Source organism: Rhinopithecus roxellana, chromosome 21 (genome assembly GCF_007565055.1).
Source record: "Rhinopithecus roxellana isolate Shanxi Qingling chromosome 21, ASM756505v1, whole genome shotgun sequence".
NCBI classification, from domain to species: Eukaryota; Metazoa; Chordata; class Mammalia; order Primates; family Cercopithecidae; genus Rhinopithecus; species Rhinopithecus roxellana.
In genome coordinates, this window is record NC_044569.1 from 6447201 (window position 1) to 6472416 (window position 25216).

At 50.9% G+C, this 25216-nt stretch overlaps 1 protein-coding gene across 14 annotated transcripts in view; it reads left to right on the forward strand.

Moving 5' to 3' along the window:
- Positions 1-25216, forward strand: part of LDLRAD4 (low density lipoprotein receptor class A domain containing 4) — a 432818-nt gene that overhangs the window by 386799 nt on the left and 20803 nt on the right. For 9 of the 14 annotated variants that reach the window (XR_004055631.1, XR_004055632.1, XM_030925766.1 and 6 more), the window contains one exon: positions 16562-16716. Coding sequence is in view for 12 of the 14 variants with exons in the window: in XM_030925766.1 (XP_030781626.1) it covers positions 16562-16716 (155 nt within the window). In the remaining 2 variants the exon portion in view is untranslated. Of the gene's footprint in view, positions 1-6511; positions 7810-15573; positions 15661-16561; positions 16717-25216 lie in introns of those variants that run through there. The other 5 variants (XM_010375537.2, XM_030925771.1, XM_030925772.1 and 2 more) reach the window with 5 other exon arrangements.

Sequence of the window (25216 nt, forward strand, 5' to 3'; positions counted from 1 at the left end):
TGCTCAAGGGCCAGGACTGTCTTCCTGGCATCTGGCTCTGTCAAGGAACAGGAAGGCTGAAACGGGGACAGAGAGAGAGCAGGGCCAGGCTCATAGGGACGGAGGCTTGGTATCTTCATCATTCTGTCTTTATAAGAAGTCTGCTCCTGGCACTTGAGTTTGTCCAGAGCGCAGAATTAGAGTGTTCTCTTAACACGTGGTGTCCAGAAATCCTGAAAGACTTCTTGAGTTTTTATGAAGGATGCCAAATATTCTAGAGATAGTATCTCAACACCAGAGCCTCCGTTTTAATGAGACAGGGTCTCATTCTGTTGGGCAGGCTGGGGTGCATTGGCATAATCACAGCTCACTGCACTCCCGACCTCCTGGGCTCAAGTGATCCTCTTGCTTCAGCCTCCAGAGTAACTGGGATGACGGGCCTGTGCCACCACACCTGGCTAATTTTTAAATTTTTTTTAAAGATGTAGTCTCACTGTGGTGCCCAGGCTTGTCTCACTGGCCTCAAGCAGTCCTCCTCTCTTGGCCTCCCGAAGTGTTGGGGTTACAGTTGTGAGCCACTGTGTCCAGCCCAGAGCCTCTGTTAACATAAGCCAGCTAGCTTGGCCATTCTTGGGGACCTTGATGATGCTGTTAACCCCTGCTGGTTCTCCTGAAAGGTGTGAGTGGATCAATCATGACCCATTGGCACAGAGTGGAGGACAGCAGGAAGCACCTGCCATGCCCAGGAGGGCAGTGTTACTGCTTCACCTACATGTGCATGCAAACTCTTGCTGGTTGACTACTGTTCTTTGAAATCATTGTTGAATGACAATTAGCAAAAACAAGAGCCTTCACATGTCCTCGTGGTGGTATGCTTGCGCCACGATTTCTCCAAGCTCCCAGCTTGGTCATTTCATCCAGGTGAGGTGTCTGGAGTAGAGCAGGGCTTCTGAAACGCTGACATGCACATCACTCACCTGGGCATCTGGTTAACACACAGGCTCCGGTTCCGCAGGTCTTGGCGGGGCTCAAGATCGTGTTTCGGATAAGCTCCCCGGGGGTGCTGCTGCTGCTGGTCTGTGGACCACTCTCTGAGCAGCGAGGGTTGGATGTGTTATTTCATCCTCCTGACCACCCTGTGAAGTAAGTATTCTCAGCCTCATTTTACAGATGAGGAAACGCACCCAGCTCAACCTAACGCAGGTGGCAGGGTTGGAACCCAAAGTTGGTTCTAACTGACCGCTATAAAAACTTTATACTGCCTCCCATTTTCTTCTGGAGCTTGGAAGGGTAGCTGCAATTTCAGGCACAAACCCACTTAGTAGGAGGTAGCTTAGCCATTATGAAAATTTGTACCACCATAAGTGTGGGCTCATAAGTAATTCCTTTTTTTCCGCTTAGTAGCATAGATAATGTGTAAGATAAACTCAAATCTGCTAATCCAGGGAGTCTTTTTGCATATTAGGAAGCTATTTTAAAGCTGTTGAATCTGAACTAATTTATTTAATACATCTGTAATCCGCATTATTGGCTTGCTGGCTCCATGGGGTCACACACTTTTATATTTGCGAACATTCCTACCAGACGACAGGGCTGATGGGAGCGCACGCAGAGCATTTGCGTTTCTACATAAAGCCGTCTCTGTGCTGCGTTTTTCTAAGCTCCAAGGATACATGAGAAGATTATTCCATGTTGTAGGCTAATGTCCACAAATATCACACTATTTCCATGTTTTGAGTCTGTGGGAACATAAAGTTTATGTTCTTTTAAAATCCTTGTTTATGACTTTAAACATAACAAACTGACTTAAAACGTACTGTTTTGTTTTCTAAAGGCCAAATTCCAGGGATTAATTTTTATGTGGAAAATTTCATCTCAGAGCAAACTTTTGTAGCATCGTCGTAAACCTCAAAGAATGGGAATTTGTAATGGACTGAGCCATCAATTCTTAACAAGAGCTGCATTAACAGGCAGATGAGACAATAAAATGGCTCCAAGAGCCTCATGGCAACATGTGGAGATGTAGAATCTTTTAACGTGGGTTTGCAAGTTAACACATCCCCTTAGTGCCCCAAAAACATTGGGTAATCAAGCTAAAAAAAATCAAAGTAAGTCGTCATCAGTCCACTGGCATCCTTTGGTTAGTTTCGGTGGTCGCTACATTTGTTGACTGTTGGCTGATTAATTCTGAGCTTGCTGGCCGATGAGCAAAACAAAGCGTGGGTGGCTGGCTGGGAGTGTCAGAGTCAGACTGCCGCGGCTCCAACTCCTAGCTGGCCTCTCACCAGCAGTTTGCCCTTGGACAAAAGACTCACCCTCTCTGAGCCTCAGTTTCCCCATCTGTAAAGTGGTAACAAGAAAAATGTGCCTCACAGGGTTGGCGTGAAGATAAGAGATACATAGTGCTTGAAAATGCCTTGCACATAGCAGTAAATCTTTATGAATGTTTACAAATGCTAACTTTAAGCTGCAGAACCATTGAAAAGGTATTTCTAATTCTTTTTTTCTTCTTATTTTATTTTACTTTAAGTTCTGGGATGCATGTGCTGAATGTGCAGGTTTGTTACATAGGTATACATGTGCCATAGTGGTTTGCTGCACCTGTCAACCCGTCATCTAGGTTTTAAGCCCTGTATGCATTAGTTATTTGTCCTGTTGCTCTTCCTCCCCTTGCTCTCCCCAGCCCCCAAGAGGCCCCACTGTGTGATGTTCCCCTCCCTGTGTCCATGTGTTCTCATTGTTCAACTCCCACTTATGAGTGAGAACATGTGGTGTTTGGTTTTCTGTTCCTGTGTTAGTTTGCTGAGGATGATGGTTTCCAGCTTCATCCATGTCCATGCAAAGGACATGAACTCGTTCTTTTTTATGGCTGCATAGTATTCCATGGTGTATATGTACCACATTTTCTTTACCCAGTCTGTCATTGATGGGCGTTTGGGTTCTTTCCAAGTCTTTGCTATTGTAAATAATGTTGCAATAAACATGTGTGTATGTGTCTTTACAGTAGAATGATTTATAATCCTTTGGGTATATGCCCAGTAATGGGACTGCTGGGCCAAATGATATTTCTGGTTCTAGATCCTTGAGGAATTGCCACACTGTCTTCCACAATGGTTGAACTAATTTACACTCCCACCAACAGTGTAAAAGAAAAAACAACCCCATCAAAAAGTGGATGAAGGATATGAGACACGTCTCAAAAGAAGACATTTATGCAGCCAACAAACCTATGAAAAGAAAAAAAGCTTATCATCACTGGTCCTTAGAGAAATGCAAATCAAAACCACAATGATATACCATCTCACTCCAGTTAGAATGGTGACCACTATTTCTAATTCTTCAAGTGATCTTTATCTGCGAGAATTTCTGTTGTGAGTGAAGCACTCACAGCGGGGCAGGCTGTGGAGGGGGAGGCAGCGGGGCACACCGAGAAGCCCTGGGGGTGAGAGCTGGGGCTGGGTCCGGGGCTGGGTGAGATGCTAACTGGGCTTAGAAATGACAGATACAGATTCTGGGAGAGCAGAGCCTCCCTTTACTGCTCAGAAATATTTTTCTAAAGCTAATGAGCTCTGAGTAGCCCCTGAGCTACTAACTTACCATACTTGGAGTGGCTGAATGAGAGCTGAAATCTCAGCTGATCGCCTCCAGTCAAATCCCTGGCCCAGGCTGCCTCTTTTTGGCCATTCAGGACAGCAAGGTTCCAGCCACCTTAGCTTGTCCTATGCAGGTCTCAACTGGTAGCTGATCCTTAGAGCCCGTTTGGTTCCTTAAATAAGCACCTACCTGCAGATGGAACCTGCGACGACTCTGCCACACAGAAACACTTATCTGTAGGACTTCACTGAGGGTCCGGTCGCTTCCTCCTAAGGACTGTAAGAGCTCGGGGTAATATTTGTCAGATGGATTAATGAACTGAACACCTTTATAGAGGAAACCTTGAAGAGATGTCGTTAGAGTCTCAAGTCCTTGTTGCTACCGACAAACTCTTGTGAAAGTGTGTGTCTTTGGCATCCCTGCCTTGCTCCATTTTCAAGGCCCCTACTGCACACACAGATGCCTCCTAAGCTCTGAGACTTGTTGGTGACTGCACAAAACTCATATTAGAAGTGATAGCCATCAGAGTGCTTATGGGAAGGATGCGATGTAAAGATGATGAGAGAGAAGAGAGTTCCGAATGCAAATGTTTTTACACTTTCATATTTGTGTGTTCCACGGGCTTCTCTCTCCCATGGCCTTCTGCTGTGTGTGCTGCCATTTTCTCTGAATGAAGGGAAAAGAAATATTGGCAGCCGTCAGCTAAAATGCCCAGTGATGCACATTCTGTCATGCAGCCAGGGTGAGCTGTGTATCAGGGCGTGAACCCTGAGTCACGACTTGACCTCTGAACTTCCTTTCCGAAGCACCATCTTCAGGTGGTGCTGAAAAGGGAGTAAAAGCAAAACTTAAGAGCATGATTTAGTGCATCCGCCCAGACAGCCCCTCAGCAGGGGCTGGGAGAGGCCCCGTGCCTGTGTTAAAGCCACACATCCCAAGATAGACTCTATACCATGTCCCCAGACACCCACAGGCGCACTCAGTATGTGTGTGTGCGTGTGTGTGTGCGCGTGCGTGTGCGTGTGCGTGTGTGTGAGGTGTGGGCAACATTTTCAAAGTAAACTTGCATTCATAAAGTCAAAAGTTTTGCAAGTGGTTTTAAACAGGTTGAACTGTGAGAACATTAAAGTGAGTGGACCAGGAGCTTAGTTAAGATGAGCTCCATGGCCGGGTGCGGCGGCCACACCCATAATCCCAGGACTCTGAAAGGCCGAAGCGGGTGGGTCACTTGAGGTTGGGAGTTCCAGGACAGCCTGGCCAACATGGTGAAACCCCGTCTCTACTAAAAATACAAAAATTACAAAAATTAGCCCAGCATGTTGGCACATGCCTGTAATCCCAGCTACTCGGGAAGCTAAGGTGGGAGAATCACTTGAACCCGAGAGGCAGAGGTTGCAGCGATCAGAGATTTTGCCACTGCACTCCCGCCTGGGCAACACAGTGAGACTGCATCAAAAAGAAAAGAAAAGAAAGAAGAGAAGAGAAGAGAAAAGATTGGCTCCATGACCAAGATGCCCAGTGACAGGGAAGCCAGTCAAACACAGTGTGTTGAAACACTAGGGAATAGCCTATGACCGTTAAATGAAAAAAAAGTCAATTTTCTTTTTTTATATATGAAGTATTCATTTTACATCATGTTAAACCCCAAAGCATTTGTAACCATTTCAAAATGTAAATATGTCCATTAGCAAAGGACAGAAGAACTTTTCTAGTTCCATGAAATTCACCAAAGCCCAATTTGTTTTTTTTTTGTTTTTTGTTTTTTGTTTTTGAGATGGAGTCTCACTTTGTCACCCAGGCTGGAGTGAAGTGGCCCGATCTTGGCTTACGGCAACCTCCGCCTCCCAGGTTCAAGCGATTCTCCTGCCTCAGCCTCCTGAGTAGCTGGGATCACAGGCATGCGCCACCACACCTCGCTAATTTTTGTATTTTTTGCAGAGAAGGGGTTTCACCATGTTGACCAGGCTGGTCTTGAACTCCTGACCTCAGGTGATCTGCCCACCTTGACCTCCCAAAGTGCTGGGATTACAGGCTTGAGCCACCGTGCTGCCCTACAAAGCCCTAATTTTAAGAAACAGACAGGTACAGTGGCCTACAGCGCTCCTCACTAAGGCCGTGGCTTGAGGGCAAGCCTGTCATGTGACTGAGCCTGACTAGGAAGTGCAGGCCCAGGTGGCAAGGAGCCGTGGGCTCCAGGGACAAGGAGGGCTGGCAGCCAGGGAGGGGCGGCTTGAAGTGACCGCAGCTTCTAATTCTTTCTGAAGCTGCCTCTTCCTGAGGGCAACTCCCTCTTCCTTCAGCCAGCGGTGACTCTGAGAAGTCAGGGAAAGTCTGGCACAGGAAGGGGAGTTTCATTTTTAATATGGAAATTGCTCAGGAAGAATCATACCATCCGGATTTCCCCGGCGGCTGTGTATTAATAAACGGTCACTTTCCTTGTGAAATTCTCTGGTTTCCTTTTATCTACATGAAGCGTCTGGAAACTCTTCTGGGTGGATCTTCTGTTGCTTTTCTGCTGCTGCCCCCAAAAATGAGAGCATGAGAAAGTGAGGTCTTCTGGCCACCTGGAGGACCCTGCGGTGACATCAGGGCCCGGTCCCTGCTGTCATGCCCCAGGTGACGTGCCCCAGCTGACAGCAGGGCTGGCTGCTAACGTCACTGTCCTGGCTTCCAACGCTGGTAGTAACCAACAGAGTTTAGTTTTGCTTTGACAACTCCTCCTACAGCCAAAACTATTGTTATGGCCCACATGTCATTCCTATTTACCCTAAATAAGGAAAAACAAAGGCTATTCTGGGCTCCGGGCACTGCTTGTGGCGGGGGTTATTTGCAGCGTTACCATGGCAGGCTGCCCTCTCCACCGCGCCGGCCGGCCACCCCGTGATTTTCTCTGAAAAGTGCGACAGACTCGCAGCCTGCCCTGAATTTTCTTCACACAGCCTGGGGGCATCCAAACGCACGGAGATGTTTTACACTCAGATGAAACAAACTGTTTAGACCTCGGGGAAAAGAGACTGTGCTCGAACAAAATGAAGCAGGAGAAAGCGCCCTCCTGAGACATGTGTCTGCTTTCATGTTCGAATTGCCTGGGATTCTTTTCTCTAATTTCTGATCCTTATAAACTAAAACTGCCTAGGAACACTGAGTGTCCTGACTTTGAAGGAGCCTCTTTGGTGTTTCTGTGCTACGATACATGGGGAATAATGATGTGAGGCAGAGGGAGAGGGAAGGAATGGGAGAGTCGAGAGGGAAGAGAGTACCGGAGGAAGAGGAGCACGCAGTGTTTCCTGCTGTGGTTAGACCTCACCCCTGCCAGTACAGAGCTCTGTGGCAAGAGCTGCTGGGAGCTGCTCCCATCAGTTAGAGGATGTGGAGAGGGAGCCCCAGGAGAGGACAGCCCACAGCCTGGCTCGCAGCCTGAGGGACGCTGTGGGTGCTCCCAGCCGGGCGAGCACGCTCTGGGAGTGGATCTGCAGGGGAGAAGCACGCGAGCCTAACGTGAGTGTCCCGCCTGTCGCGTGTCCTGCCTTGGTAAGCGCTCTCTCCGGTCCTTCTGCTCTGAAAGCTTCCAGCAGAGATCAAGGGAAGGAGTATTGTGTGAGACTTGCAGATTTCCTCCTTTCTGTCTGGACTGGTTTGACATTTGCCTGTTGAAAAGATTATCGAACACAGTGAGACAAGATGAGCCGTCTAGCTGCGTTCTGCTTGCCTGTGTGTGTGACACGTCCAGGTGTCAGGCCAAACCCGAGACGTGCAGACTGCTCACTGATAGACGTTGCTGTAAACAGCACTGCCCTAGACGTACAGCTGGTCTCAGGATCGGAGACCCTGGACTTACTCTCTGCTCGGTGACACGGCCGGCTTCCTGCCGCAGAGCTTCTGGTTTCTGTTGATGGCAGTTGATAATTGGTAGCCACAGTCTGCGGTCGGAGCCACAGCATTTGAGTCTAGCACCTGGGGTGGGCCCTGCTGATACAGTAGAGAGAGAGTGAACGAGGCAGACAGAAACACACCCCCCCTCCACACTCACACACTCTCCCACACCCCACGCCAGCTATAACTGCAGCTCTGAGCTGCCTGGAGAGGAGATTGCCGGAAGCCGAAGGGATGCTTTGAACGTGGGGGGCTGCGTCACAGTTGAACTCCCACTTGCAGAGGACCTGATTATGTCCAGTGACCACCTGAACAACAGCACACTGAAGGAGGCTCAGTTCAAAGACCTGTTCTTAAAAAAAGGTACATTTCCCAAGAACTGCCATGGGTGATGCATGCTATTTCGGGTTTGCTGTGGTTCTTCCTGGAGTTTGGTCTGAGGACAGAGTTGAGAAGAGGAGAAGCTCTTCCTCAGGAAGTTTGTTTCTGCCTAACAGGGGTCTGTCAACTCAGAACATTTCAGGGTGAGACTCCCTTTAGGAAGATGCGTGTCAGGCTTTTTCATCTTCTTTCCAGCCTGAAATTTGTTTGTTCCTGTTGGAGGTGTTACGCACGAGTACACAGTTTGTTGCTTTGGAGTTTTGTTTTTCTCAAATGTCTGTCTATGAGGCTGGGACCTCCCCTGGAAATTCTGCTACTTGTTGATAGGTCCTTTCTCTTGACCTTCAGGAGTTGAAAACTGCATTTTAAAGAAAAGGTGTTTATCAGGATGTGGCTGGTTCATTGAACACTTTCTTAGGTCATCCACCTAGTGACAGCAGCTATTAGGAAGGAGAACTGTGACTCTGAGAGAGAGAGAGAGAGAGAGAGAGAGCCAAAGAAAGTGAGAGACAGACAGACTGGCTGTGGGATGAGAGCCTCCGAAGCCAGCTCTCTCCCCTGTGGAAATGAAGGTTCCATTCCATGTGCAGCTGTGTTTTTTTTTCTGATGCACTTTCCTAAATTAATAATGTGGAGGTGGAGGTGAGGGTGGATTTTAAATGAATCCTATAGGGGGAATTATGGCTTATGTATGTATTTTTTTCCATTTATAGCATGGCAGAGGGATAGACTTTTAAAAGGTTTATAATTGCTCTTACTCCTCTGCTGATTTTTTAGAAAATCCTGTCAGTCATCTTTGATCGGAACATATTTAGGTAAATTTCTTTCTGAAGAGATCATGAAACTCTAGGTTCTAAAATGCGTGGTGAGAAGTAATTGTAGTGGATGAATGCTTGGGCTTTCATAAAGCGAGGAGATGCCGCTCCAGCTGGACGGGCTCATGGAGTCTGCATTCGAGGGATTCCCTAGTCCGTCTGGTCATTGCTGATGGCTGCCCGCCTGCCTGTGCCGTCCAGGGCACCTGGCCTTGGGCCGGTATCAGGTAGCTGTGCCTGGGCCACACCCGTCTTCCACGTTCATCTCTCTACCTGCAGATCATAGGGACCGGTTCCTCATTTTATTATCATGCAAATGTTGGACATAAATACATGACTACAAACAGGCCGCTCAGAGCAACCAGGAGGCTCTTTTCTCAGTGACAGATCACACCCTCTTAGACTAGTAAAATTTTTTGAATAATTGTTGCAAAATATGAAAACCTTTAGCAAAACTCCAGCGGCACTGAAGGCGTCGGGAAGTGTTTGGGAGAACACGTGTCTGTGCCAGATGCTGTTGAAGCAGGTCAGGCTGTTGGGGTCCCTTTGTTCTTAGGGCTTCTCCACCAGCTTCTCAATGGGGAATGCCAACTTCGCGCCAGGCACACACTACCTGCTGAGACACTGTGGATGAACAAGGCGTTGACCCAGGGCTCACTCTATAGAGGAAGAAGACCAGAGAATGGATACCACCAAGACAGTCGTAAGTGCTGCCACTGGGTTCCGAGCTGCACAGGAAGTCACCAGAGGTAGTGAACCCATCATCGGGGCTTAGGAAAGAGCTTCTGAAGGAAGGTAAAGCCAGCAGGTGACACCAAAACCTGGGTATTTCTGTCGCGTGGCTTTTTCCCTTCCGTTCCACTTGTTGTACTATACGGTAGAGGAGCCAACCCACCTCCAGGGAAAATAAAATTCAAAACATATCATGTAATCAGGATGATGACAGCTCTTATTGTTTTGCTTCTGTACTTCAAGCTGTGAAGTCATTCTTGTAACACAGGCTGAATTTTCCCCCTCAACCGTGTTGTTTAATGAGTGTGAATCTTCATTCAACCATTAAAATCTCCAAGAGTATTTTTGTACTAACAGTTCACAAACTTGAGGCAATTATAGTCTAAGTAGATTCCAACTCCTGCCCCCACCGGTCTTCCTGCCACCACCGCCACCCAGTCTCTGGAGGATCTTGGAAATAATTTACCAGCCTTTAGGAACATTCAGCACTTTGAAAGTGTCACAGAGCCATAAATAAAGAGTAAGACACCTCTAGCGCTGTCATCTCACCACCACACCCGTCTCTGCTGAGGACAGAGACAGGAAGGAAATGCAACAAGTTCACTGCAGAAGCCAGGCAGACCCAGCCACATGTGGGAGGGCCGGTGTGTGTATGTCCCAGCAGCGGGGCAGGAGGGTGTGCAGGGGAAGCAGCTGCCTGGAGGTGAGGCTCTGCGGCAAGCCAGCCCCGGGCTTGGTGCTCCGGGAGAGGCCAGCACGCAGGGGAGTGAGGTGGGGTGCTGCGGTTGGTAGGGTAGGGAGTGACCACGCAGGGTGGGGCGAGGGCTTCATGGCCAAGGGGTGGCCGTTTCTGCGACATTGCAATGTTCTGCGTGGAACGTTTTCTGGATTCTTGCCAAGATGCTTACTTGGCCTGGGGAAAGAGAGGAACGCATGCGGGGTCCAGACCGTGCCCCCTGCCCCATGATAGGGTCTTTGAGGGCATACGTTACACATCTGGAGCTTAACAATAATTAAACTGTAGAAATAGGACTTCGGTGAAGGATAATATATTGGTGGAAGAGAGACCAAATGGAAGATGGTGTTAACCATCCCACAAATAGAAATGCGTGTTACATGAGGAGTGTTAACCATCCGACAAATAGAAATGCGTGTTACATGAGGAGTGTTAACCATCCCACAAATAGAAATGCATGTTACATGAGGAGCCTAAGGTGGGACAGCCGCACTTCCCCAGAGCTCTTTAAAAATAGCGCAGACACTCATGCCTCTAGTATGATTCAGTTCAGCTCTCATTGAACCAGGGGAGAGACCGACAGACTTCACACCGCTGCTTCTGTTCCCGTAATTCTCCAGTGTGCAGCTTGGGATTTCCTGGAGAGGTTTCCATAAAAATAGAGAGATGCCATCATCACTGTCGTCACTGTCACTGCTGTGCAATAATAAAAGAAGGTGTTAAGATGCCTTCCTGTAAGTTTTAGGCTACAGGTATTAAAAAGTATCCGGTATTTCCATTGCAGTGACTCATCTGTCCCAGCGTCATGAACTACAGCGCCGTAGAAGGGGGATGTGAACATTTGACTTTGGCCTCAACCTCTTTCCTTGCGTGCCCTCCTTTCTGGCCCTCTTCTGTGGACATCCGTTGCTATTGAACAAGGAAACTCGACCCGTCGTCCGTGCCAGAATCCGTGTTAGGCGCATAGCATCTTGGAAGCCCCAAAGCATCCGATTAATTTTCTAAGAATGCTACTATTCCTGCGGGTTTTATTTTTCCAAACTTTCTGTTTTAGCAGTTCTTCCAGAATTCATTCTCTTCTTAGCCTCCCCTTTCCAGCCGACTCCTTCCCCACCCCTAAAAACAAAACCCAAACCCCAGGCATCTTTCCTTTCTGTGGATGCTGGGCTCCACGCACCACAGCCACCCCCTGCCCTGCCACGTGAAAACAGGCTGTGGGTGTTTAGTGGAATTCTCCTGTTTAAAATGACTGAGAGGGTGTGGGAGGACAGGTGTTGGGGGGTTGCCACACACCCCTCGTGAGCTTGAAGAGGGTCATGGAGGGAGAGAGCATCTCAGTGCAGGGCTCAGGGTCTGGGAATCCTTACACACATTTCCAAGAACCCGTTGACTGCAGTTTTCACTCTGAGGATCTCCTGGGCCCTGCCTGGGGAGGCTTTCTGTTCCTGAAGAGAGTACGATGCTCATCTTTTCCGGTTGCTAGTGTTCTGGCTCCCGTGACTTAAAGGCGAGAAGGGGGTCTGTTTCCACTTATGGGTTTTGCCCAGAGTTCCCAGAGCAAGGCTCTGCTGCACGTGTGGGCCCTGCACTAGGCCCTGACACCCTCAGGGGAGGGCTTCAGGAGCACCACGGGCCACCCTCGCCTGCAGCCAGGGACCAGGCTGCTGCAGTGAGATGACCAGGCTGTGAGGATGGTGGGCTCTGGGACCCAGGTGTCCCTGGGTCTTTGGTGCCTGCAGGAAGAGCTGCCTCTTGTGCCCAGGAGTGAGTGCCCTTGTGGCTCAGGCCCTCATCAGGCTGCCGCCACCCCAGGGCACCCCTCAGGGCCACTTGATTTTGTTCGCAGGCTCCTGGGCACAGTGTTCCTGCTCCCACAGCCTCTGAGTATGCCCACAACCTTGACCTGCCCTAGGCACCATGCCACTAGGGTGCCCATGAACCCCCAGGCCACCGCTCCTCCGTGTACTGTAGACGTACCTGCCACGGCTGGGCATGACTCATATTTGAATCGGCCTCGGGGCAACAGCATGGCGCAGATGTCCCAGCAGGGCAGGGCAGTGCCCATGTGTGTGGCAGGTCTATAAGAAGGCAGTCCCCTTAAAAAGAAAGGTGGTGAGGGCTTTACTTTTTTTTTTTTTTTTTTTTTTTTTTTAAGAGACAGAGTTTCGCTCTATTGCCCAGGCTGATCTTGAACTCCTGGCCTTAAACAATTTCCCCGCCTTGGTCTCCCAAAGTGCTGAGATTCCAGGCACACCTGGCCTGGAGTTTATTTTTACGGAGAGTGATTCCATGCACTGTTTCATACAACTGAGATCTTTCTCATCCTTGCCTGAATTTTTAAATCAGACATTAGCTCAGAAAATGCACACCTTTCAGTCAATATCACATGTTCCATGTGCTGTGTCGGACCAAAAGAGGAATAAAATCCAGAGCAAATAAAGATCTAACATAAAATACAAACTCCAAAAATCTTAGGAAAAAAATATGTTTAGAATATAAAAGAGAACCTTCCCAATCAAACAGGAAGTTTAGAAGCCATAAAGGAAAAAGAAAGTATTTGATGGCATAAAATTTTATAGCATCTATAGAGAAGCTCATGGTGAAGTTTAAAGAAATGACTGGCTAGGGGAAATAGTTGCAACACGTAACAGACAAAGATGTGTAACCATAATATGTAAAGATTTCACATAAATACATAAGAAATAAATGAGAAAACTATAAATACACTAATATGATTATGAAAAAGAGAAACACAAATTGCCATAACCATAGGGAAAGATCTGAAATTACCAGTAATTGGAGAAATACAAATTAAAATGAGATAGATATTTTTGCCCATCAGATTGTCACCAATTAAAAGGGTGAGTCTCCAGGGTGAATGAGGGCACGGGGAACATGCCTTCTTACTGGGATAGCCTAAACTAATGCAGCCTTTACAAAAGGCAGGTTCTCAGTAGCCATGAGGATTACAAGTGATTATGCCCTGGGCCCAGAAATGTCACTTTTGGGAGTCTTTAAGTATGCTGACAAACGTGTGCCAACCACACACTTGCACATATACACATGCAATTTTGTGGTTATAAGAGAAAAAAGAAAAAAGCAAGCCACCTGAACAGTCACCAGCTGGAGAAGGCAAATTCCAGTATGTTTGTACTCCGTAACAGACAGCTGCCACAGAGCGAGGCCAGTGCACGTGTGTTCTTGTTTAAACAGGTCTGTGATGTGTTAAGTGAAAAGACGCAAACAAGATATTTGCACATCGATTCCAATAACTGAAAAGAGGAAAGCCTTCATTTCGTAGCAAACACACACACATGATGCAACGGAGGCCTGGGCTTTCCCCAGGGACAGAGTAAGGCTTGGTGGAGTCAGGGGCGCTGTGGGTTGGGAAGGGAGACTTTACACTGCACTGTTTCCTTCTATGTGATTTAAATTTTCAAGAAGTTTTCATTATTTTTATAATAAAAATCCTTTTCAAATGAAACACAAATATGTAAAAAATGCCCGGAGACTTGTGAAAACATAATTTGATTTGCTTTGCTGCAAATGCGTATCTGCATAGCTTTCCCTAGTCAAGAACAGATGACCTGGAAAGGTGCCCTCCAAGAGAAGAGTTGACTCGTTGCACGACTTTGTGCTGATCCGTCCCTGTCACCGTGATTTTCCTCTATATCCATGTCCATAAAACAGTGAAGTTCTCTTGAAAAGAAAACATTCAGCTGGGCGCGGTGGCTCACGCCTGTAATCCCAGCACTTTGGGAGGCCGAGGCGGGTGGATCACAAGGTCAGGAGATCGAGACTACAGTGAAACCCCGTCTCTACTAAAAATACGAAAAATTAGCCGGGCGAGGTGGCGGGCGCCTGTAGTCCCAGCTACTCAGGAGGCTGAGGCAGGAGAATGGCGTGAACCCAGGAGGCGGAGCTTGCAGTGAGCTGAGATCTGGCCACTGCACTCCAGCCTGGGCAACAGAGCGAGACTGTCTCAAAAAAAAAAAAAAAAAACAAGAAAACATTCAGAAATCCTAGGGCATGCTTTAATTTGTGAATACTCTGCTATTTAACTACAAAATAAAAATAAGAGTTGGTTAAAGAAGGCATTATTCGGGTCACAATAGAAATGTGAGCTCGTTTCTTCTCATGGGCCATGGGAAGTATGACATGCTTGTTTACCTAGGAACACCGTCTTCGACTTCGGGGTTCAGCCCTCATCACTGTGTTCACTGCCTTTGTCCTGAGCGGAATCTCTCTGCTTCCTTTCATGCTTGTCCCTGGGCGATCGCCTTGGGCTGGTGGCTGACCCCTGCACAGACCCTCAGGGCTGCTGGAGGCACACTCGGGCACTCTGCAGCCAGTGCAGGCCTTATCCTGTTGGCAGTGGCTGTCCTCACAGAGAGCACACACATGCAGCTGGGCAGAGCCAACCGGGGCCACACATCCCAGCCCCGTCTCTCAGCCTGGGGGTGCTGAGTCGCTCATCAATTCACCTTGTACCAGTGAAGCCACTTAGCTGCCTCCCGTGTCAGGAGCGGCAAAGTAGGGGCTCCAGACTCAGCCTGGGAGACGTCACATGGTGTGTTGGGGTAGGGTCCTGAGAAACACAGGGTCAAGGCCAGAATGTCCAGACACAGGAAGGTTATGGGCAGGGGCAGAGTCGAAGACTGTTCCTAGGTAAACAAGCATGTCATACTTCCCATGGCCTGTGAGCAGAAATAAGGTCACGTTTCTATTGGAACCCAATTGCAAAGGGCCCAAGCACCTGCTTGAAGACTCGGCACAATTTCAGTCTTTTCCAGAAAGCCCCCAGCATGAAAATTGTTGATAAGCCCCGGGGAGACTTTTTGCGTGTGTGTTGGGGTGGCAGGGGGGATGCATGTAAGTGTGGCCGTTCCGATGGACACTTCCTCCGCATAGGAAGTGGACACTCAAACCCCAAGGCTGGGCTGGGCACCAGGCCCCTAGAGCCCCCATCACTTAGCTGACAGGCCGCAGGGAACCCCAGAGCAACAGCACCCCCTTGGCTGGGGCGGGTCCAGCAGGCCTCACTGACTGCCAGCCTCAGGAGCTGCTCAGAGCATGGCCTCTGAGACTCTGAGCATGGCTCTGTCCATGTCCACAGGGAAGGGTGATGTTCCCACCAGCCTGGCCTCTCCCTGCCTGCGGGGGCAAGGGGCACTTGGCAGGTCCATCTGCTCTCTGTGCACAGCTCAGCCAGCAGCCTCCCACACACTCTGCTCTCCATTCTCAAGGCGCCAGCCCCTCTCCTGTAGGCCCCAGGGCCCCACTGCCCTCCACTCCCACCCTCAGTCCCTAGGGTGTGGGGGTCTCAGGGTGGAAGCGGAGGGCAGTACTGAAGGGTAGGACATGGGGCGATCCAGAGAACCCCTCGTCCAGCCTCACCCTCGGTTCCCAGGGTGTGACCAGCAGATGCACACAGTTGTAGCTACTGGGGAAGCACTACCTGATCTCTGCCTGCATCGCCCCACGTCTGAGCGGATACGCTGCCAGATATGCCTCCCCACCGGCCGGGGCCTGAGCCCTGCTGCAGCACATGTATGTGCATGCATGTGTGTGCGTGTATGCTGTGAGCCCAGGGCAGCACAGTTGATGGCGTTCTCTCCTCTTCCTCCTGCCTTTTGTCCACCACACCACCCCCAGATTCCTGCACTGTTTTCCTCATAGCATCCCCGAGCCCCTTGCTCTGAATTTACATCACTGCACGGACAGTCACTTCCTTCCAGCGTGGGGGACGAGGAGTGAGGCAGGCAGCAGAGCCATGGGCTGGGAGAGCGGGGGCAGAAAGTGGCTCCAGGCCGCCCGGGAGCCCTCGACCTGCTTCCTCTCCCAAAACAGGGATCTGGCTCACCTGCTTCCAGCTGCCGGCCCAGTGTGCTGTGACTGGAAGGCGCTCTGTGTTGCTGGACTCACGTGTGAAGTGTGTGTCAATAGCATTTAGGGAATCTTTGGAGTGGTGGTGTCAGAAACCCAGGGCAGACCTGACCACTCCTGAAGCGCTGTGCCTGCAGGCCTGGAAGCAATGCAGATGTGTTTCCTAACTCACCTGCATAGCCACAGCCTTGGAGGGACGGGGACAACGTTGATTTTTCCTTTTAAGTATGGCTCCCTAGGGGAATTGCCTTGAGAAACTCCACTCAACCATAAAGACGGGTTTAACTTTCCTAGAGCAGTGACACTGGAGAAATAACTTCAGTTTGGGGAGGCTTTCTCAGCCCCCTGTGGTGGGGGATGGCCCAGGCTCCTCGATCCCCACAGCAGGTTTGCACAGCCTCCCAACTGTGCCATGGTGTCTCCTTCGCTAAAGTGGGACAGTCGTTTCTGTGTCCTGCGGGCCTGAGGACCAGATGTGTGTGAGAGGCTGGGGCGGTGGCGGTGCCTGGAGAATGGGTTGGGGTTGGAGGGCCAGGCGGCTAACCACTGTCCTCTTCCGTGGCAGCGGAGCTGGAGTTCGCCCAAATCATCATCATCGTCGTGGTGGTCACGGTGATGGTGGTGGTCATCGTCTGCCTGCTGAACCACTACAAAGTCTCCACGCGGTCCTTCATCAACCGCCCAAGCCAGAGCCGGAGGCGGGAGGACGGGCTGCCGCAGGTGAGTACCCCGGCCACCCGGCTCCAGCGTCAGGCAGTGGCCAGAGACTCGGGAGCCCATCAGGGTTCAGAGGCTGGGCGTGTTTTCAGTTGACATGTAACAAATGGGGCGAAGCACACCTCGTACGTGTTCCACTTAGTGAGTCCTCACAAACTCAACACACCAGTGTGACCAGCACGCAGTCAAGAAACAGACAGGGCAGTCCCCCCAGCAGCCTGCGTCGCCCCTCCCAGGCCTCCCCTGGATCTTTGCTGCCCAACGTGTGGCTGAGCGAGCGTATAAATCCTTGGCTTCGGTGGTGGGCGGCGAGGCCAAGTGCCCAGTGCTGAGCCCTGTGGTGTGCTGAGCACAGGACAGGCTTCTTTACAGAGCGTCCCTTTTCCGGAGCAGGGCTGTGCAGTTCCGGCCCCTGCCCTGACTTACCGAGGCTGTCCAGGGTATGGGTGCAGCCGTCCAGGTGGGTTTCCTGGAGTGGCGGCTGGGCCTGGGACCCCGGGGACCTCTCTCAGGAGGGCAGGCTCACACTTCACTAGGATCATGGGTGCAGCCATCCATATGGGCAGAGCCGAGGTTTGTTGTCTGCTCTGCAGCTCCTGCAGGTAGTGGAGAGAGGGAAGGGGTGGGTGCCACCAAGTGCTACCTTCAGACCGTGGGGAGGGCTAGACAGGGCAGCCTCGGGGAGGAGACGGGATGCCAGGGGAAGGTGTGCACCTGACAGCCCTTTCCTCCTCTTGCCCCCTGCATCCTCTCTTGCCCCTTCTGTCCTCTCTCTGGGTGCCCAGTCCAGTCCACGAGCCCCTTTGGCCCTGCTGTGTTACCTTCCTCGAGCCTCGACAGCATCCTGGGGTCCTTTGGTGTCCACAGAGCTGCACCATCCAGACGCACTGAACGCTTTGGCATCCTGATGCCTGTAGATTGTTGGACAGAGGAAGGACTAATTCTTCTGAAGTGCTAAACACACAGTGTATGGGATTCGCCTGTGTTTGGAGAGAGGACAGGGAGAAAATCTCATTCCAGCAGCAGTTTCAGAACCATAGAAGGCTTAGACATCGCTGCTTTGCCTTAATGTATTACGGGCTGTGAACGCCACCCTTGGACTTGGTGGAAACAGGCACAGCCTCCCCTGGCCCTCCAGGAGCTCCAGAACGCTCGGGGTCTCTGTGCGCGGGCACACAGGGAGCTTCTCTGTCCCCTGCCTGGGCGCTCCCCAGTCTTCCTCCCAGACCTGCCCCGGTGTTGGCTTCTCTCTCCCTAGCGTGGGTCAGGCAGCTCCTTGCTCTGTTCCTGGTGCAGACCCAGCTCCGCTTGCTGTCCCTGTTGATAGCACCTTGTGTCCTGAACACCAGCACACTGGCCACACCCTTACCAACCAAGAGGCCCAGCAGAAAAGCAAAATGTGTCAAAAGAGTGTTTTCTGCGTCACGTGGCAGCAGGTTTGTGTGACGCCTTTTCCCAGGAAGCGCCGGCTGGCCCACCAGCAGAGCCTCCCTTCCCTGAAATCAGGAAGGTGATGAAGTGATGTTCAGAGGTCCCGTCAGGGCTGCATGCTGCGTGGCAGGTGAAGACATGCGGTAGTCAGTGAACTGTGTCCGCAGAAGTCCACATCCCTGTCTGGGCCTCATTTTGTTAATATGCACATACAGTGTTGCCCCTGAGAGCTCTGTTCTGGAGCTGAGCCAGGGCTTGCAGAGATCCTTGCTGCCTGCAGCGTGGGTTTGAGGTCCTGAGCTGCGATGCTATTTCTCCTTCTCTTTTCTGAGTAACCTGGAACTGGGAGCTGACCCTCCTCGAGGTGTGGCTGTTTCTCCTGTGGCTTCTGCATAGCTCAGCAAAGGACTGTGTGATGTTTCATAAAACACAAGATGCGTTCCGGTGCGATGACCAGAGGCAGCTCGGCCCAGGCCCTCGCTCCACTTCCACATCTGGTCTATTAGCCTAGTTGATGGTTCCCCAAAAGGGAGAAGAGTGGCAGTGGATGAGGAAGAAACTTCCGTTCTCTCCGGACACAGACTCAGGCCTCGCTAATACTGTGGGTGTGGCCATGCTGTGCGTTCCCCTCTCTCTGCCCTGAGGGCCCCTAACCCAGGACCCTCTTCACCCAGGAATGCCCCATGCAGCCAGGCTTCCTGCCAGGCTGTGCCCCCTGTGCCCCCTGGCAGAGCCTGGCAGTCCTCTGGGCTGCTGTGCCGGCCTGTGCTCCACTTACCCTCCCCAGCGAGGCGGCTGGGGAGGGTAAGTGCGTGGGGCAGATGCTGCCATGCTCAGGGCTTCTTTCCTGTTACCAGAGCCCCTGCAAGTCCCTAAGCACCTCTTCCTTTCTCAGCACCGATGTCCCAGGCCTTTCTCCTTCAGCACCTGAGGCCCTGGGAGTCCAGGCCCTGGCGGCAGCTCAGCACCCTCCAGTCAGCAGCTGGGGGCAGGTGCTCCTCCCGTCCTCTCTGTGGCGCAGCCTCACTAGGAGCCTGTGCGTGTGGGGGAGCTTCCTGTGAGGGCCTGTTCATGGAGACCCACCCCAGGCCTCTGCGAGCACATTAGAAAATGCTGTTCTATTTAAAGCTGGTGCGAGAGGGGCTGGGCATCAAATTAACCAGCTTCTGGGTGATCAGGCTTCACACTCTGATTCAACTAAAGCTGCGTCTTTCTGCTGGAAACCTGGAGAGTGGAGGTGGAAGCATAGCTTGGGGTAATAGGATGGGATGGGTTTGGGTTTTGAGGAGGAGGACGAGTGGGCCAGCAGCTGTACTTGGTGGAGGAAGCTTCCGGCCCTCCTGTGAGCGGCCCCCTCTGCCTATACCGCGGCCCCTCGCCTCCTCTGCTCATACTGCGCGGCCCCTCGTCTCCTCCGCTTATACCGCGCGGCCCCTCGCCTCCTCCGCTTATACCATGAGGAAGGGCCAGACCAAAGCTAACTAGACAGCATCACAGTGGCCCTGGCTTCCTTGCTTCTTGATGAGAGTCCCCTTCTGAGAAGTGGTCACTGCCCTGCTGCCTTCTGTGGCCCCTTCCTGAGGAAGTGCCCAGCTCAGCCAGTTCCGGTCCTTGTCCCATAGGGTGTGCTCCTGTGCAGGTGCAGGTCAGGAGCCACAGCCAACCTCCCCTTAGCTGGTGCCCGCCTCCCCCGACCAGAGCCCTCGTCCCCTCAGCCAGCGCCCTCCTCCCCCCAACCAGAGCCCTCCTCCCCCCACCAGAACCCTCCTCCCTCCACCAGCACCCTCCTCCCCCACCAGAGCCCTCCTCCCTCCGCCAGCAACCTTCTCGCCTCCGCCAGTGTCCTCCTGACACTGGCACCTTCCTCCCATGTCCCTTGGCCTGGGACATGCAGGCTGCGTGAATGTGATGGGTGTCCCAAAGCCAGTCAGCCTTTGTTGCCATGCGGTAGACACTGTGTGTCCCCGGGGGGCTCAGGGAATGGACATTACTGGGCCTGAATGTGGTGGAAGCAGTGATTTCTGGATGAAAATGAAAACTAGCCACCCAGGTGTAAATTACATCACAGGCAAAGCAGATGCTTACACCATGGCAGACAGCAGCAGCGGGTCTGGATCTGAATCCTTGCGCATTCTTTCAGAGGTAGCCTGAGCTTGGTTGCTTTGGAGCCTGGTTTGTGTGACTTCTGAGATTTGAGACTGTCTACATTTCTTTTCATTATCTTAGACCACTCAGGAATGGGAAGACCATAAAGGGGCATGAATATTCCAGACACAGCCCGGCGAGCTGTTTGAACAAGTTGCTGGAACCTTTCTTGCTGGAGCTGAGGGAGCCCGGGTGACCTTTTCTGACTGCGGGTGGCCTGGCCCAGAGGGTCCAGCTTGGCCTGTGTGGGCAGCCCAGGGTCTGGCCATCAGCGGGTGGAAGGAGAGGCAGGAGAGGGACAGGGACCTTTGCCCAGATTGAAGCATATGAAATCGTGAACATTCAGCCATTTTTGACCTATAGAAACAGCAGTTTCAATGTAAAATTTAACAAAAGGAATCGCATCACACATCTCTTCATTACCAGTTCCTACAGGGATTAAATCAGTTGTGAAAATCCAGGTGCCCGTTCTTCATAGCCAGGAGGAACAGCCAGGCTCCTCCAGCTCCCCGGGGTGGACACTGGGAGGGGCCCTGGCTGTTGGGGAGGAGGACAAGCACTTGGTGGCTGTCAGCCCGCTTGATGCAGAAACTCATGTTCTTCAGATCCACAGTGCCCTAATATGGGGTGAGCCCTCCCCACAAGTCCCTCTCTGCAGAAGCCACAGAGTTAGCCTAGAGCATGGCTGTGTACGTGGTTTGCCCCACAGGGTGTTGGAACCTAAGTTGATCTAGCTTTTAAAAATTGGAGCCAGGTGTGGTGGTTCATGCCTATAATCCCAGCACTTTGGGAGGCCGAGGTGGGCAGATCACTTGAGGTCAGGAGTTGGAGACCAGCCCAGCCAACATGGTGAAACCCCATCTGTACTAAAAATACAACAGTTAGCCAGGTGTGGTGGTGCATGCCTGTAATGCCAGCTACTTGGGAGGCTAAAGCAGGAGAACCTGGAGGTGGAGGTTGCAGTGAGCAGAGATCACGCCATTGCACTCCAGCCTGGGCGACAGAGGGAGACTCCATCTCAAAAATAAAAAATAAAAATTGGGAGATTTCCCATGAAAATTGGAATTTCCATCTTCTCTTGAAAAGGTGGCCTCTGGGGCCACACCCCTGGGGCCGGGCTGTGAGGCGGCTGCTGTGGCGTGGACCTGTGCGGCCGGGGCTGTCACCCGTCTCGCTGGGTACCCTTCAATACTGGGCAGCATCGCCATCTGTGGCTTTGCACGTGAGGGTTGTTTTTCAGATCAAACGTTCTTCCGGACTCAGGCTTCTACCGCAAGGCTGAAGGCCAAGATAGACTGAGAGGGCCACTGATTCCCAGAAAAATGGGTGAGAAGGTCCTTGTGGAAGTAAAGACTGTTCCTGCCTGGTTAAGAGTTCAGACACGTGTCTGGGTCAACAGTGCACTGTGTGTCCTGTGCCCAGCCTGACATGGTCACTCGTGGCCACTGCTGTCGTCATCTCCCCAGGCAGGGCTCTCCTCTGTGACTAAAGCCTAAAGCCAGAGGGACAGAGGAGGCCGTGGGCTCCCTGCTCTCTGAGGCTCGGCCCTGCACCAGCAGCCTCTCTGCTGGCCTTGGGAGCAGTAGTGGCCAGAGGGCAGATGGTCCTGGGCAGGTGGCTGACAGCCAGGAGACCGCTGTGCTGGGGCTCGGAGCTCACGGTGAGGGGACCTCTGGGTGTGCCACATGTGGTGAGTGCCTTTCTCTACCTGGGCAGTGTCCCTCCACCCTCCCCTGCAGACAGAGGCTCTGAGGTGGGCCCCAGGCTCACGGGTGAGAAACCCACAGGCAGTGTCCTGGGATCCCTCGGAGGGCACAGGGAGCAGGGGTTTCGGCACTACTGTTCATTCCCACTGTGGCTGGAGGGCTGGCTCGCTGTGTCCTGTTGCTGTCACCCCGGCCTGCCTCATAGGTTTAGAAAAGCATGTAGAAAACGATGGAAAGGAAGGATTTTCAGTAAGGCTTGAAGGAATGAACTAAAGGGCTTACTGATACGGTTGTACTGGTCTGTCTCTGACACCCCAGACTAAAGAAAAGAGCCACAGGCTTCCTCTGGCATCACTGTGGGGATGAACCCCAGGGGACCCTGCAGGCAAGGCAGACCCTACTGCACCACAGACCAGATGTGTGTGTTTGTCGGTTGTCCGATGACAACTCTTCGTTACTGCATTTCACGGTAACTGCACTTCCAAGAGCTCAGGGTCCGGGGGGTTGGCTGCACCGTGTCTGTCTGAGTGAGCAAGGACTTCAAGTTTTCAGTCTTCCCAGGTGGTTATTTGAAAGGTTTTGCCCTTTGCTATGTCTGATTGAAGCATTAGAGGATAGACAATTTCACATCACCTCAAAATGAGAACGTCTCCCTTCAATTAAGGGAAACAGGAGCCAAGCGGCCAGGCAGAAGCTGTGAAAGGATGCTGGACCCCAGGTCCACACAGGTTCCCGCCTGAACCACAGTGGGCAGAGCTTTGGACGAGTCAAGGCTTATCTTTAAAGTGACAGTGGCCGGGCGCGGTGGCTGAAGCCTGTAATCCCAGCACTTTGGGAGGCCAAGGCGGGCGGATCACGAGGTCAGGAGATCAAGACCATCCTGGCTAACACGGTGAAACCCCGTCTCTACTAAAAAATACAAAAAACTAGCCGGGCGAGGTGGTGGGCGCCTGTAGTCCCAGCTACTCGGGAGGCTGAGGCTGGAGAATGGCGTAAACCCGGGGGGCAGAGCTTGCAGTGAGCTGAGATCCGGCCACTGCACTCCAGCCCAGGCAACAGAGCGAGACTCTGTCTCAAAAATAAATAAATAAATAAATAAATAAATAAATAAATAAATAATAAATAATACAATTTAAAAAAAATAAAAATAAAGTGACAGTGTCTCAAATAGTCCTTCTATCTATGTTGGCACTGCTCAGAATGGGAATTACCTTCAGGTTTTGGGGTTATTTTTAAGTGACAAGATCTCACTTTGTTGCACAGGCTAGAGGATAGTGGCATGATCATAACTTACTGTGGCCTCAAACACTTAGGCTCGACTGATCCCCCTGCCTCAGCCTCCTGAATAGCTGTGACTACAGGCACGCACAACCATGCCTGGCTAATTTTTAAATTTTTTGTAGAGACAAGGTCTCACTGTGTTGCCCAGGCTGGTCTTGAACTCCTTGGCTCAAGCGATCTTCCCACTTCAGCCACCCAAAGTGCTGGGATTACAGGCCTGAGTCACTGCACCTGACTGGGTTGTTTTTGTTTGTTTGTTTGTTTGTTTGTTTAGTCAAGGGAAATTTTTTAAAAGCTTCTCCACAAAGGCAAATCTTCCTTTGCAAAGAACAAATAGGAAAACTATTTGCTCTTTGGAGTAGATTTGATTTTTGGTACCAGCCAAAATCCGTTTAGAGTTAAGTCTTGTTCATTGAAACCAAATGATACAATTTTGGTGCAAAGGCAAGCATGACTCAATTAGTGAGACTGACGTCTGAGTTACAAACTGATCTGTAAAGAAAGGTCAGGAAGGACCCACAGCAAACTGACAGCTGTGCCTGGGAAGGACGTAGGGACAAAGGAGCCCTGGTCTGTTCAGTAAAACATGTATGGTAAGAATGTACTCATGTATTACCTTTGCAATTACAACACATCCTCTAATCATGTAAACGGAAGCTGAAGGTAGTAATGTTCTGGGCATCTGCAGACTCCCAGGGTAATTCGTTTGAACATGGTTTCTATGGTAGCTAAAATAATAATCTTACATAAAATATATGAACATTTTTATCAACAAATTTATAGTGATCTTTTAAATTATAAGGTATTAGCATTAATAATCTAATAGTAAAATCTGTTGGTTTATTTTTTGCTTAGTCCTTGAAAGTTGGTGTGGTTTGTTCTGGAAAAAAAAAAGACAGAGAGAGAGAAAAAGATTAAAAATTATCTTAATGATCCTAAATCTGGGTGGCCCTTGTTGGGGAGGCTCGCCAGGCTGGGGTCTGGCTCTGGGCAAAGCCCCAGCGGCTCTGTGACCTTGGGTGAAGGTCACAGAAGCTCCCTCTGAGCCCTGACTTCTCACATGTGAGATGAGGCAACTGGGGCTGAGGTCAGGATGATGCCTGCCTGGATCTTGTGTGTTCCACATTTCCCTGCCACCTGGAGCTTTCTCATTCCCAGGCTGATTCCTCTTGAAGCCCGATGGCTCGCTAACCCCAGCATCAAGCTGGGAGAGGCAGCTCGTATTGCTTTCCCCCCAGCCCATTGCATTGCCCTAGAAATAGAAAGGGTCCCTCCCTTTCTTCCCAGATGATTTGTCTTTTCTCTTAGGGGATGTGCCCTAGATTGAGCAGAGTTGGGGGGTCTTGAATCTGAGAAGTCTGATGGCGGATTCCCCAGGAGGAAGAAAGGGGGAGGTGCAGTCTCTGACATCGAGGGGTGCCGGCCTCACATCCGGGCTGGGACTGCCATCTAGAGTGGAAAGGACGGTAGTGACACAATATCAGGATGGTGGAGAGGCTGCATGAGAAAAGGGAGAAAACAGGGAAAATTGATTTTATCAGAAGACAAAGGTGTTGCTGAATATCCAAAGATCAGTTTCATCTCTTCTTTGAAATTCTCACCATGGAACAGGAGAAAAATAGATTTCCAACTATTTGAGGCCATAAAATATGTTCATTCACTGGGAGGTTAGCCCTTGGGTAGAAGGAAAATACCCAGAAGTAGTCTTGTTTTACCGCAGACTGGACGAGGCGCCTAGAGAAGAATGTGCCCTCTTTGTCCTCAGTTTCCCCCCACCTAAAATGAGGGATAACTGGCTTCGTACGAAGGCCTTCAATCTGTATTTAGCCATGAAGAACAGTAAGAAATACATTTTATATCACAACACAAAAGCCTCCTATAACGCAATTTAGGCAGAGGTTTTACAAAACTAATTACAGAGTGCTCAGATCATTTCTATT